We start from the raw sequence: 16008 nt of genomic DNA on the forward strand, positions 1-16008 counted from the left end.
CTTCAGCCCTTGGTACTTGATTTTCTCATGCTCCTTCTTTCCGATGTTGCTCTCAGCTGGGATTGCCACATCGATCACAACTGCAGTCGTCTTTTCCTTGTCAGCCACTGCTGTGTCTTTTTGCTTGGCCAGCAGCTGATTGGTTGTCTGGAATTTGATTTGAAGTCCCACAGGACCTTCGCCCTGTCATTCTCAACCACCTTTGGTGTTGTCTCCCAACGGGACTTGGGGACTTCTAATCCTTATGTGTCACAGATATTCCTCGATACACACACACACACACACACATATATATATATATATATATATATATATATATATATATATATATATATATATATATATATATATATATATATCAAATCCCCCACATATGGTGTATAACTAGTTAATAGGTCAACTGCATTTTTAGTCTGGGTTGCTCCGTGCTGGCTGCACTGTGCCTCTGCCCAGAATCTGTTGTATCTGGATTTCAGCAGCACAGGCAGCGATTATAACAAATGGATGAGTTCAAACCATCTGTAAGACATTTGATTAATGCTGCCGAGCCTGTGAGTGCACAGAATGGTACTTGATGTGGAACTACACTAATGACAGTTTCTCTGCAGTAGCCATGCTCCAGGAAAAACATCACAGAACCAGAAATTAGAACCTTGGAGAGACAGATGAGGTTTGTAGAGAGCTGCTTGGGGTGGCCTTTTTCATCCATCTCACACATGACTTGATTGGTGCTCCCAGTCATCAGCTCAGCCTCATGATGCAGTTGTTGAAGCTAATGTGGTGTGAAACAAAGCTGATGTTTTGGGGTTTTTTTTTGTTCTGGTGTCTTTCCTTTTCTCCTCTCCATAGGCTCTGGAGATATTTTTGGACAGTATCTCTTGTGTGTAAACAGGTCTTTGAGATGTCTTTGGTTGGCCATTAATAGTTTTCCATTATGTCAGTGTCCATTTCTCCAAAGAAGATCAAGATCCACCTTTTCACTCATGTTTAATGTACTTTTATTCAAGTTTAATTATAAATCTCATGGTTTTGAATATGAAATGCTTTATAAATTCTGCTCTTTGAATATGTTTTGGGAGAAAATTTTTAGAAAACAGCTAAAATTGCTTTTGATTCATATTGGTAATCCAGATTTTTTTTTTTTTTCCAGATTTTGGGCCTGATTTGTTAAGATCCCAGATAACAAGTGCTAAATTGCTTGGGCAATCCGAACTTTTGTACATTGTGGTGGAGGGAGTTTTGTGGGTGATTTGTTAAGAGTAATTGAGCAGCTGATAGAGGGCTGTAAGTTAACGGCAAGGTTTCAAACTCACAAAATACAGGCGCAGTCAGCACCTGCTGAATTTCCTTTTGACCTTGTAAAATTATGACCAATGATTTAACTCAAAATTCAGAAAGAAATTAAGCTCAGATTTTGAGTCATGAATTGTTTTCTGTTTCTCAAAATTACAGCTTAAAATGATGCACACCATGTGTTTTATTGAGAAACAAGACATAAAAATTGATTTGTTGAGTTTGGCTGTTGAAACCCGAGTGATCCCAGTTATGGGCCATGACTTCCATCTTCATGTATCTGTTGATGGACCTATTGATAATGTTTGCTGAATCGTGTTTGACCATTGTGACATTGTCTTTGTCAGGATGCAGCACTGGACCCTGGAGAGGATGTGGCCCTTCTCTCTGTGAGTTTCGATGATGCTGAGGCCACTCAGGTCTTTCCGAAGCTCTATCTTTCCCCAAGCATCGAACAGTAAGTGAATCGTACAGTGGCAGTCTGTTGTATAATGGATATTCTTTTGTGAGGTGTATTTGAAGATTATGTGTCAATTCACAAACTGGCTTTCAAGATGTGAAATCATTATTTGAAACACCATGAACTTCCTCGTGAAATGACTGAACAAAATAGTTCCCCCTTATGTCCATGGACGGTGCATTTGGGCTAATATTATGGACTCAGTGAAAGGCAGAGTTACCTATTTTGACATGAACATACATACTTCACATTAAAGTGGAAATTATATAATAATACGAGATTGTGGTGCAGACTGCCAGGTTAGATTTTAGGCTAACTGCAGCTAAATTGTTTGAACAGCGTACAGACGGTTCCAACCCTGATCCTGGAGGTCACCATCCCTGCATGTTTTAATGTCTCTCTCCTGCAACCTCAGCTAATTAATCAAATGTGGTGTTTCCTTGCTCCTGATTGGTTGCGAACACCTGACTTTTTTTTAATTAGCAGTGTGTGGAGCAGGGACAGCTGAAAAAAATGTGGGGTAGTTGATCTCCAGGACCAGGGTTGATGACCCCAGATGTAGGAATTGCAGGACTTAATTAGCAAATGTTAGTAGACATTTAGATGTTGCAGGTATGTATTATTCCTTGATTTTTGCTGGTTGAAAGTCAACAAATAAAAGATTTGGGTTAGATTTTTGAGGGTTGCTTATGTGTTTCTTGAAACTTTAGAATCTTCAAATTCACCTTCCAGTGCAGTGTTTTATAAAAACCATTTATTAAGAAATGCAAATAGAATGACAGGACACGATAGGGTGAAGGAAGCCACTCGGTCATGTGTCTGAACTCTGAAGTAAACACGGGTGTCAGTGTTTGTGATTGGAGAGCCTATACATGTAACCCTTTGCTTGTAACTTCACCAGACAGAGCTTCATGACAGTGTCATTGTTAAAAAAAAAAAAAAAAAACGATAAATGAACAAATCTATGCTCGAGTCTGTGATATGACTGAGGGCAAGCTATGGAACAAGGACACCCGCCTTGCATGCTTTCCAGCCCTCCCTGCTCCACCCACTGCTAATTAACTGTCTGGTGTGCTCAGCCAATCAAGAGCTAGAACACACCAGACTTGTCTGATCAGCTGTGGTTACAGTATGTAAACATAGAAAACATGCAGGTGGTCGCTGCTGTAGAGTATATTGTTCCTTCCTGTTCTAAAATGCTGATGGCAAAGAAAAAAAATATGCCAGTGTCTATATATATATATATATATATATATATATATATATATATATATATATATACACACACACACACACTCAATAATAAATCTCCCTCTCACTCCCCCCGTGAAGGTGGTATGTGTGTTCCTAGAGCTCGGGTCCTCAACCAGAGTCCTGGTAGTTTGAGGGTTCTGCTTGGTATCTTAGCTGTTCCTAGGACTGCACTTTTCTGGACAGAGACCTCTGATGTTGTGCCTAGAATCTGCTGGAGCCGCTCTTCCAATTTTGGGGTTACAGCTCCTAGTGCTCCTAGTACCACAAGGACCACTCTGGACTTTACTTTCCACATCTCCTCCAGTTGCTCAGCCCTTGGTACTTCTTGATTTTCTCATGCTCTTTCTTTCTGATGTTGCTCTCTGCTGGGATTGCCACATTGATCACAACTACGGTTTTCCAGACAGACAAGCTGGAATTTGAAGTCCCGCAGTACTTTAGCCCTGTCGTTCTCAACCACTTTTGGTGGCGTCTCCCATTGGGACTTGGGGACTTCTAATCCGTATGTGACACAGACATTCCTGTACACAATTCCCGACACTTTGTTGAGCCTCTCAGTGTACGCTGACCCAGCTTGCATCTTGCATCCTGCTCCTATGTTAAGGACTGTGTCTGGGGCACATGTGCACAGCCTGCAACTTGGGTCCTTTTGGCTGTGATAGACTCCTGCCTCTATGGATCTGGTACTCAGGGCTTGTCCTTGTGCTGCCATGATCAGAGCCTCTGTGCTGTCCTTTAGGCCAGCCTTTTCCAGCCACTGGTCAGTCTTCTTCGTGTCAGCCACTTCTTCTATCTGTTGATGGTACATTCCATGGAGGGACTTGGTCTTCCATAGTATCTCCTCTTCCTGTTCCTTATCACCGTCTGTCTTCAGTTGTCTGAGGCAGTGTTGTAGCAGCTGATCATGGGGGCCATCTTTCTGATGTATTCATGGATGTTCCTTGGCTCATCCTGGGTTGTGGCTCTGACACTCAGTAAACCTTGCCACAGTTACATATATATATACTCAACAAAAATATAAACGCAACACTTTTGGTTTTGCTCCCATTTTGTATGAGATGAACTCAAAGATCTAAAACTTTTTCCACATACACAATATCACCATTTCCCTCAAATATTGTTCACAAACCAGTCGAAATCTGTGATAGTGAGCACTTCTCCTTTGCTGAGATAATCCATCCCACCTCACAGGTGTGCCATACGAAGATGCTGATTAGACACCATGATTAGTGCACAGGTGTGCCTTAGACTGCCCACAATAAAAGGCCACTCTGAAAGGTGCAGTTTTGTTTTACTGGGGGGGGATACCAGTCAGTATGTGGTGGGACCACCATTTGCCTCATGCAGTGCAACACATCTCCTTCGCATCATCCGTGAAGAGAACACCTCTCCAACGTGCCAAACGCCAGCAAATGTGAGCATTTGCCCACTCAAGTCGGTTACGATGACGAACTGGAGTCAGGTCGAGACCCCGATGAGGACGACGAGCATGCAGATGAGCTTCCCTGAGATGGTTTCTGACAGTTTGTGCAGAAATTCTTTGGTTATGCAAACCGATTGTTCCAGCAGCTGTCCGAGTGGCTGGTCTCAGACGATCTTGGAGGTGAACATGCTGGATGTGGAGGTCCTGGGCTGGTGTGGTTACACATGGTCTGCAGTTGTGAGGCTGGTTGGATGTACTGCCAAATTCTCTGAAACGCCTTTGGAGACGGCTTATGGTAGAGAACTGAACATTCAATACACGAGCAACAGCTCTGGTTGACATTCCTGCTGTCAGCATGCTAATTGCACGCTCCCTCAAATCTTGCGACATCTGTGGCATTGTGCTGTGTGATAAAACTGCACCTTTCAGAGTGGCCTTTTATTGTGGGCAGTCTAAGGCACACCTGTGCACTAATCATGGTGTCTAATCAGCATCTTCGTATGGCACACCTGTGAGGTGGGATGGATTATCTCAGCAAAGGAGAAGTGCTCACTATCACTTGGGGCAAGGTCGTATTCCCTACCTGGAGTAGGCAATTGCGCACAACAACTTCCGTGTTGGAAGTCTCACAGGACATGTTGTGGCATGCCCAGCTGTTACACAATTTCTCGGATACTCACTCGACTGAAAAGCCACCGAAAGCCGTCTGAATCTTCCGAAGGTTTCCAACACGGAGGTGTTTGTTGTGCGCCATGAGCAGCTCCGTCCCGACGCGCGAATTCCTCTGCACGTCTTTCATTACAAAATCTCCTGTAACAGTGGAATTTGCCACAAAAGTGCTGATGTCCAACTCTTCAGCAATTTCTCTGGTAGTCACACGCCCTCCCCTGGTGTGGGCCATCTTTAATCCGGTTGTAATGGTCCTTAATCTGTGTGAGGCCGATAGAATCTTCACCGAAAGCCATCTGAATTTTCCGAATGGTTTCCACCTGGCTGTCTGTCACAGTTTCTGAAAAAATTTTCATGCAGCAAAGCGGCAGTCGCTCAGCCATTTCCCTGACAATGAAAATCCAACAAGGGGGCTGGACCAGTGCTCACTCAAAGCCTGCCCGCAGGCGAATGACGCAACCAACAGGCGTGAAAAAACTCACACATGTGCACGAAGGTTCAAGCTTGGCTGATGCAAGCGCACATCAAATCCATGTAGTTTTTGAAAAAAATAAAAAGGTCCGTTACTTTTCGGACAGACCTCGTGTGTGTGTATATATATATATATATATATATATATATATATATATATATATATATATATATATATACACATATATATACTTACCATATCAATCTTACCATATATATACACTCAACAAAAATATAAACGCAACACTTTTGGTTTTGCTCCCATTTTGTATGAGATGAACTCAAAGATCTAAAACTTTTTCCACATACACAATATCACCATTTTCCTCAAATATTGTTCACAAACCAGTCTAAATCTGTGATAGTGAGCACTTCTCCTTTGCTGAGATAATCCATCCCACCTCACAGGTGTGCCATATCAAGATGCTGATTAGACACCATGATTAGTGCACAGGTGTGCCTTAGACTGCCCACAATAAAAGGCCACTCTGAAAGGTGCAGTTTTATCACACAGCACAATGCCACAGATGTCGCAAGATTTGAGGGAGCGTGCAATTGGCATGCTGACAGCAGGAATGTCAACCAGAGCTGTTGCTCGTGTATTGAATGTTCATTTCTCTACCATAAGCCGTCTGCAAAGGCGTTTCAGAGAATTTGGCAGTACATCCAACCAGCCTCACAACCGCAGACCATGTGTAACCACACCAGCCCAGGACCTCCACATCCAGCATGTTCACCTCCAAGATCGTCTGAGACCAGCTGCTGAAACAATTGGTTTGCATAACCAAAGAATTTCTGCACAAACTGACAGAAACCGTCTCAGGGAAGCTCATCTGCATGCTTGTCGTCCTCATCGGGGTCTCGGCCTGACTCCAGTTCGTTGTCGTAACCGACTTGAGTGGGTAAATGCTCACATTCGCTGGCGTTTGGCACATTGGACAGGTGTTCTCTTCACAGATGAATCCCGGTTCACACTGTTCAGGGCAGATGGAAGACAGAGTGTGTGGCGTCGTGTGGGTGAGAGGTTTCTGATGTCAGTGTTGTGGATCGAGTGGCCCATGGTGGCGGTGGGGTTATGGTATGGGCAGGCGTCTGTTATGGACGAAGAACACAGGTGCATTTTATTGATGGCATTTTGAATGCACAGAGATACCGTGACGAGATCCTGAGGCCCATTGTTGTGCCATACATCCAAGAACATCACCTCATGTTGCAGCAGGATAATGCACGGCCCCATGTTGCAAGGATCTGTACACAATTCTTGGAAGCTGAAAATGTCCCAGTTCTTGCATGGCCGGCATACTCACCGGACATGTCACCCATTGAGCATGTTTGGGATGCTCTGGACCGGCGTATATGACAGCGTGTACCAGTTCCTGCCAATATCCAGCAACTTCGCACAGCCATTGAAGAGGAGTGGACCAACATTCCACAGGCCACAATTGACAACCTGATCAACTCTATGCGAAGGAGATGTGTTGCACTGCATGAGGCAAATGGTGGTCACACCAGATACTGACTGGTATCCCCCCCAATAAACAAAACTGCACCTTTCAGAGTGGCCTTTTATTGTGGACAGTCTAAGGCACACCTGTGCACTAATCATGGTGTCTAATCAGCATCTTGATATGGCACACCTGTGAGGTGGGATGGATTATCTCAGCAAAGGAGAAGTGCTCACTATCACAGATTTAGACTGGTTTGTGAACAATATTTGAGGGAAATGGTGATATTGTGTATGTGGAAAAAGTTTTAGATCTTTGAGTTCATCTCATACAAAATGGGAGCAAAACCAAAAGTGTTGCGTTTATATTTTTGTTGAGTGTATATATATATATATATGAGTTCTGTGAGAAAAGTATCCGACCTTTTTATTTTGTGCAAAAAATATATGGATTTGATTCATATGTTTTTACGTCAGCCAAGCTTAAACCTTCGTGCGCATGCGTGAGTTTTTTCACGCCTGTTGGTTGCGTCATTCGCCTGTGGGCAGGCTTTGAGTGAGCACTGGTCCACCCCTCTCGTCGTTTTTTCATTGCGAGGAAATGGCAGAATGATTTGGGCTTTGTTCCATCAGAATTTTTTCAGAAACTGTTACAGACAGCCAGCTCTCCACAATTTCTCTTATACTCACTCGACTGGTAAGCCACTGAAATCCGAGATAGGCATGTCCCAATTTGTCCTCTGACACTCCAAAATGGAGGTGTTCTTTGTCTCGCTCCATCAGCGGCTCCGTCGTGACGCGTGAAGCCTCCGCGCGGCTTTCCATGACAAAATCTCTTGTTAAAAGTGAAATCTGCCGGAAAATGGCTGATGTCCAGCTCTTGTGATAACCAGAGAAATTGCACACGACGGTCCCGCATCGACGCAGCCATCCGTTTAGAAATGAAATGATGGTTTCTGCCTGTCGATCGCGGCTCAGAGCGCGGCGCGCCGTGCGCCATTGTGGGCCGTCCTTAAAGCGGTAGTAACACTCCGTAATCTCTGTGAAGCCCATAAAATTTTCACCAAAAGCCATGTGAATTTTCCGAATGGTTTCCAGCTGCCTGTCTCTAACAGTTTCTGAAAAAGGTCTGATGGAACAAAGCCCAGATCATTCCGCCATTTCCTCGCAATGAAAAACGACGAGAGGGGTGGACCAGTGCTCACTCAAAGCCTGCCCACAGGCAAATGACGCAACCGACAGGCGTGAAAAAACTCACGCATGCGCACGAAGGTTCAAGCTTGGCTGACGTAAAAACATATGTATATATATATATATATATATATATATATATATATATATATATATATATATATATATATATATATGGACATAGTTGTGATGCTTGTAGACCTGATATTGATCCTTTCAGTGATACGTCATATTCCCTTTCTGTTGTGTCGTGGCAACAGGAGTCCTAACAGCACTTGAGCCTCAGGACTAGTGGCTCTCAAGGGTATCGGGGAATATTATGGCAGAACAAACTTTAGTTTGACTAAACCTAAGCTTAATCCATCTTGCTGTTGGGTTCCTTGCTGATGGTGCAAGTGTTGTTTTATGTCTGAAAACTGTCAGATTAAACTTAAATTTGTCGTGTGTGATTTGTGCAGTGGTGAAACACAAATACGTATCGCATGTGATTAATAATCTCACTTTATTATCTTTTATGATTGATTATATTGAAACTACAAAGGATGGCTTGCTCTGATTCTCTGAGGGCAGAATATGGAACCTTGAAATCACTCTATCAATCAATCAATCAATCAATTTTTTTATATAGCGCCAAATCACAACAAACAGTTGCCCCAAGGCGCTTTATATTGTAAGGCAAGGCCATACAATAATTATGTAAAACCCCTACGGTCAAAACGACCCCCTGTGAGCAAGCACTTGACTACAGTGGGAAGGAAAAACTCCCTTTTAACAGGAAGAAACCTCCAGCAGAACCAGGCTCAGGGAGGGGCAGTCTTCTGCTGGGACTGGTTGGGGCTGTGGGAGAGAACCAGGAAAAAGACATGCTGTGGAGGGTAGCAGAGATCAATCACTAATGATTAAATGCAGAGTGGTGCATACAGAGCAAAAAGAGAAAGAAACAGTGCATCATGGGAACCCCCCAGCAGTCTACATCTATAGCAGCATAACTAAGGGATGGTTCAGGGTCACCTGATCCAGCCCTAACTATAAGCTTTAGCAAAAAGGAAAGTTTTAAGCCTAATCTTAAAAGTAGAGAGGGTGTCTGTCTCCCTGATCTGAATTGGGAGCTGGTTCCACAGGAGAGGAGCCTGAAAGCTGAAGGCTCTGCCTCCCATTCTACTCTTACAAACACTAGGAACTACAAGTAAGCCTGCAGTCTGAGAGCGAAGTGCTCTATTGGGGTGATATGGTACTATGAGGTCCCTAAGATAAGATGGGACCTGATTATTCAAAACCTTATAAGTAAGAAGAAGAATTTTAAATTCTATTCTAGAATTAACAGGAAGCCAATGAAGAGAGGCCAATATGGGTGAGATATGCTCTCTCCTTCTAGTCCCCGTCAGTACTCTAGCTGCAGCATTTTGAATTAACTGAAGGCTTTTTAGGGAACTTTTAGGACAACCTGATAATAATGAATTACAATAGTCCAGCCTAGAGGAAATAAATGCATGAATTAGTTTTTCAGCATCACTCTGAGACAAGACCTTTCTGATTTTAGAGATATTGCGTAAATGCAAAAAAGCAGTCCTACATATGTGTTTAATATGCGCTTTGAATGACATATCCTGATCAAAAATGACTCCAAGATTTCTCACAGTATTACTAGAGGTCAGGGTAATGCCATCCAGAGTAAGGATCTGGTTAGACACCATGTTTCTAAGATTTGTGGGGCCAAATACAATAACTTCAGTTTTATCTGAGTTTAAAAGCAGGAAATTAGAGGTCATCCATGTCTTTATGTCTGTAAGACAATCCTGCAGTTTAGCTAATTGGTGTGTGTCCTCTGGCTTCATGGATAGATAAAGCTGGGTATCATCTGCGTAACAATGAAAACAGTATCAAAAGCAGCACTGAGGTCTAACAGAACAAGCACAGAGATGAGTCCACTGTCCGAGGCCATAAGAAGATCATTTGTAACCTTCACTAATGCTGTTTCTGTACTATGATGAATTCTAAAACCTGACTGAAACTCTTCAAATAGACCATTCCTCTGCAGATGATCAGTTAGCTGTTTTACAACTACCCTTTCAAGAATTTTTGAGAGAAAAGGAAGGTTGGAGATTGGCCTATAATTAGCTAAGATAGCTGGGTCAAGTGATGGCTTTTTAAGTAATGGTTTAATTACTGCCACCTTAAAAGCCTGTGGTACATAGCCAACTAACAAAGATAGATTGATCATATTTAAGATCGAAGCATTAAATAATGGTAGGGCTTCCTTGAGCAGCCTGGTAGGAATGGGGTCTAATAAACATGTTGATGGTTTGGATGAAGTAACTAATGAAAATAACTCAGACAGAACAATCGGAGAGAAAGAGTCTAACCAAATACTGGCATCACTGAAAGCAGCCAAAGATAACGATACGTCTTTGGGATGGTTATGAGTAATTTTTCTCTAATAGTTAAAATTTTGTTAGCAAAGAAAGTCATGAAGTCATTACTAGTTAAAGTTAATGGAATACTCAGCTCAATAGAGCTCTGACTCTTTGTCAGCCTGGCTACAGTGCTGAAAAGAAACCTGGGGTTGTTCTTATTTTCTTCAATTAGTGATGAGTAGAAAGATGTCCTAGCTTTACGGAGGGCTTTTTTTATAGAGCAACAGACTCTTTTTCCAGGCTAAGTGAAGATCTTCTAAATTAGTGAGACGCCATTTCCTCTCCAACTTACGGGTTATCTGCTTTAAGCTACGAGTTTGTGAGTTATACCACGGAGTCAGGCACTTCTGATTTAAAGCTCTCTTTTTTAGAGGAGCTACAGCATCCAAAGTTGTCTTCAATGAGGATGTAAAACTATTGACGAGATACTCTATCTCACTTACAGAGTTTAGGTAGCTACTCTGCACTGTGTTGGTATATGGCATTAGAGAACATAAAGAAGGAATCATATCCTTAAACCTAGTTACAGCGCTTTCTGAAAGACTTCTAGTGTAATGAAACTTATTCCCCACTGCTGGGTCGTCCATCAGAGTAAATGTAAATGTTATTAAGAAATGATCAGACAGAAGGGAGTGTTCAGGGAATACTGTTAAGTCTTCTATTTCCATACCATAAGTCAGAACAAGATCTAAGATATGATTAAAGTGGTGGGTGGACTCATTTACTTTTTGAGCAAAGCCAATAGAGTCTAATAATAGATTAAATGCAGTGTTGAGGCTGTCATTCTCAGCATCTGTGTGGATGTTAAAATCGCCCACTATAATTATCTTATCTGAGCTAAGCACTAAGTCAGACAAAAGGTCTGAAAATTCACAGAGAAACTCACAGTAACGACCAGGTGGACGATAGATAATAACAAATAAAACTGTTTTTTGGGACTTCCAATTTGGATGGACAAGACTAAGAGTCAAGCTTTCAAATGAATTAAAGCTCTGTCTGGGTTTTTGATTAATTAATAAGCTGGAATGGAAGATTGCTGCTAATCCTCCGCCCCGGCCCGTGCTACGAGCATTCTGACAGTTAGTGTGACTTGGGGGTGTTGACTCATTTAAACTAACATATTCATCCTGCTGTAACCAGGTTTCTGTAAGGCAGAATAAATCAATATGTTGATCAATTATTATATCATTTACCAACAGGGACTTAGAAGAGAGAGACCTAATGTTTAATAGACCACATTTAACTGTTTAGTCTGTGGTGCAGTTGAAGGTGCTATATTATTGTTTCTTTTTGAATTTTTATGCTTAAATAGATTTTGCTGGTTATTGGTAGTCTGGGAGCAGGCACCGTCTCTACGGGGATGGGGTAATGAGGGGATGGCAGGGGGAGAGAAGCTGCAGAGAGGTGTGTAAGACTACAACTCTGCTTCCTGGTCCCAACCCTGGATAGTCACAGTTTGGAGGATTTAAGAAAATTGGCCAGATTTCTAGAAATGAGAGCTGCTCCATCCAAAGTGGGATGGATGCCGTCTCTCCTAACAAGACCAGGTTTTCCCCAGAAGCTTTGCCAATTATCTATGAAGCCCACCTCATTTTTTGGACACCACTCAGACAGCCAGCAATTCAAGGAGAACATGCGGCTAAACATGTCACTCCCGGTCCGATTGGGGAGGGGCCCAGAGAAAACTACAGAGTCCGACATTGTTTTTGCAAAGTTACACACTGATTTAATGTTAATTTTAGTGACCTCCGATTGGCGTAACCGGGTGTCATTACTGCCGACGTGAATTACAATCTTACCAAATTTACGCTTAGCCTTAGCCAGCAGTTTCAAATTTCCTTCAATGTCGCCTGCTCTGGCCCCCGGAAGACAATTGACTATGGTTGCTGGTTTCGCTAACTTCACATTTCGCAAAACAGAGTTGCCAATAACCAGAGTTTGATCCTTGGCGGGTGTGTCGTCGAGTGGGGAAAAACGGTTAGAGATGTGAACGGGTTGGCGGTGTACACGGGACTTCTGTTTAGGGCTACGCTTCCTCCTCACAGTCACCCAGTCGGCCTGCTTTCCCGGCTGCTCGGGATCTGCCAGAGGGAAACTAACGGCGGCTAAGCTACCTTGGTCCGCACCGACTACAGGGGCCTGGCTAGCTGTAGAATTTTCCACGGTGCGGAGCCGAGTCTCCAATTCGCCCACTTATTGCAAGTACCGTTACTGCTAAAGGAGGCCGAGGAATAACTAAACATTTCACACCCAGAGCAGAAAAGTGCGGGAGAGACAGGAGAAGCCGCCATGCTAAATCGGCTAAGAGCTAGTAGCTGCGCTAAGCTAGCGGATTCCTAAAAACACACAAAGTGAATAATGTGTAAATAATTTAGAGGTGATTCAGCAGAAGGAGTGCTTTAGTTAAGGCACGTGAAGATTACACTGGGTAACAAATTGTAATCTAGATAACTAGATCAATCTAACTGCGCAGATTAAACAGCTAACAGATACAGAAAAACACAGCTGTGCTCCGGAACAGGAAGTGATACAATACCGCAGTAATATCCTGTAAACCAGTGATTTTCAACCTTTTTTGAGCCGCGGCACCCTTTTTATGTTTACAAAATCCTGCGGCACACCACTGTCATGTGTCATGTGTCACGCACCACTAACTCGACTGTCTCTACACGGTGCGTTAGCACGTTAGCAACACGTGCGGTACAGATATGACGTAACATAGTATACTATAGTCATGGAGCTGTATATAAGAACTAGAGAGCGCAGTCCCATTGCTGCACACTAAACGAAAACGTCCCTTCATGGACAGAGACATGACGTCTCCTAACCGAGCAAAATATTGATGAGGTTCCCGGATCTTAATGCATTTTCAATGGAGATCCGCGACTGGACACACTCAGAAAAATGCTTGCAAAATACGTGTTAAAATGCCATTTTGTCCTGGATATCGAGCCAGTAAAATTAAATTACATTAAATTATGTCAGGAAAGTATTAAACTTACTCTGACACACACACATTCACAAATATTAGTGTTGAAAGTTACACGGATCTGCTCTGATAAGATACGCTGCTGGGCTGAGCTGCTGCTGTGTTCAACGCAGCGCGGCTCCTAAAACCATTACAATACATTTATATATATTATATTTTTACACAATTATCCTTTATTGACCGAGTTTCATTCATGAAGTCAGCGGTGTGTGTGTGTGTGCACATCTCTGTGTGTGTGGCAGCGTCATTAATCTCATTATTTTAAGGTGCAAAAAAAAAAAAAAACCTCCCCAGTCTTGTCGAACAATCTTTAGTCACTAACGACAAGTATTTTAACTAGACATTGGTCTAGCAGTGGAAAATATCAACTAGACATAAGTGAAATTAATGATCCGTGTCATCGGGCGACACAGGTACGGCAGGAAACATACAGCTGTTTATCATCCAAATATCACGGACAAAGTGACAACAATAACCAAAACCACTTACTTATGGAAGGAAATATTGTCTCCCTTGTTCCTCCGTTTGTGACTTTGCCAACATGCGCAGCTTTCCGGCATATTCCACCTGTTTCTTGACGAGACTAAGTGAACTTCTATGCACACAAATCACTAACTTGCCCGGAATTAAAATTGCGATCACGCCTCCTTGTCGGCACACGGCTCAGCGCTACTGCACACTTGGCTGCCATCTACTGGAATAAAAGAGCATTACACCATCTGCCACACTATTACAGCACATACACCCGATAATGGTGATATTTGATAATTGCCCACGGCACCCCTGACGATCGATCACGGCACCCTAGGGTGCCGCGGCACCCCAGTTGAGAATCACTGCTGTAAACTACCATAGAAGTTTGAGGAGGTCAGCCACAGCTGATTAAAAATTTGAGTGGACATATGCTGTGAATTTGCTGTTGCATTACGTCATTGGATTTAATCCCACGTCTCAGTTCTTGGACTCATCAGTTGGTTCCTTAACAACAATAAGGGAAGGACAAAAATGGAGCTAGGTGACACACAGCGTGTGAGCTATGGATGACTGGATGTCTGCAGACATCTGGGCTGTTAGCAGCACAGAGACTGCGTGTGCGCTTGTCAGCTCACAGTTCATGGTGTGTGTGTGTGTGTGTGTGTGTGTGTGTGTGTGTGTGTGTGTGTGTGTGTGTGTGTGTGTGTGTGTGTGTGTGTGTGTGTGTGTGTGTGTGTGTGTGTGTGTGTGTGTGTGTGTGTGTGCGCGCACGCCAGGTATGGGCCCACTTTGACCTCAGGGCCCCAGAGTCCTTCATGTTCAGAATAATTTAAGGTTGATGTTATTTACAAGCACACGCCCCATCGCACCAGGTTAGGAGACCTCTGCTTCCCCGTCCCGTTTCTCTCTCTCTCGCTCGCTCTCTCTCACCATGTTCTTTTTTCGTCTTCTTCTGCTGCGGCCCCTGTGTTTTTCTGTTTTGTGCGGCACGCCAGTTGTTTTTTTATTTTTTTTTATTTTTTTGCGTGTGTTTTAACAAAATCCTTATTTCCCTTGTCTGTCTCCTGTCTGTGTTTCATTTCATTTTCTTATTTGTTTGCCACTCAGTCACTAGCTTTGTCTCCAAGGAAAAAGTACAGATGCACACACACACACACACGCGCACATTTAACAAACACATGATATACACCCATGGCTGACCACATCTGTTTGTTGGATACAAATTAAGTGACAGTTTTTCAGGAAAACTGGTGTAAGGTGAGATCCAACCTGGAGTCATACGAAATACGCAAATTGTCACAAATTGCAAATCTCACTTTTTCACTGGGAAATAATTCTGGAATACACATTTTGGGGCTGATGGTAGTTAGGGGATTGATCTGGGACATCGAATGAACAGATTGTTATGAACCCGCCTGGTTAAATCCATTTCACTTTTGCATGATGGCTGTGGAAAGTCTTGATTTTCATTTCTCTGCATATGTTAATAGGTTACAGCTTGCACACAGTGTGCATGAGGTGCACGTATCGTGCAATGGTCGAGCATTGTGGCTTTGATGAGTCTGCATAGTTTCTGGGATGTTCTTATATTCCACCCAGTTCATAGCAACAGGCCTTACAATAGGAATAGAATAGGAAGAGGCCTTAGAATAGGGTCCATTCCATTTGGAATCCATTTAATAGTATACAAATACGAATGTTTATGAGTGCAATGGTAAGAATGGTAAGAGGGGGAGCCTCATTAAATGGAACATTTCATCTTTCACCGCATGAAATATTCTTACCATTGCACGAATGAAAAAACATTAATTTGTTTTATATAATACTTAAAATAGATCCTTGTCATTTGATATTTTATTAATTTATAAACAAGAGAAAAGGGATTTACATTTTGGTGTGCGTCACTGGTCCTTTGAGGTCGCGGTT

At 42.8% G+C, this 16008-nt stretch overlaps 1 protein-coding gene across 1 annotated transcript in view; it reads left to right on the forward strand.

The window, feature by feature from the left end:
- The window catches only part of babam2 (BRISC and BRCA1 A complex member 2), a 256454-nt gene that overhangs the window by 149032 nt on the left and 91414 nt on the right, over window positions 1-16008 (forward strand). The window contains 1 exon segment of the mRNA XM_034195366.1: window positions 1641-1750. Within this exon segment, the coding sequence (XP_034051257.1) occupies window positions 1641-1750 (110 nt within the window).

Source organism: Thalassophryne amazonica, chromosome 19 (genome assembly GCF_902500255.1).
Source record: "Thalassophryne amazonica chromosome 19, fThaAma1.1, whole genome shotgun sequence".
NCBI classification, from domain to species: domain Eukaryota; kingdom Metazoa; phylum Chordata; class Actinopteri; order Batrachoidiformes; family Batrachoididae; genus Thalassophryne; species Thalassophryne amazonica.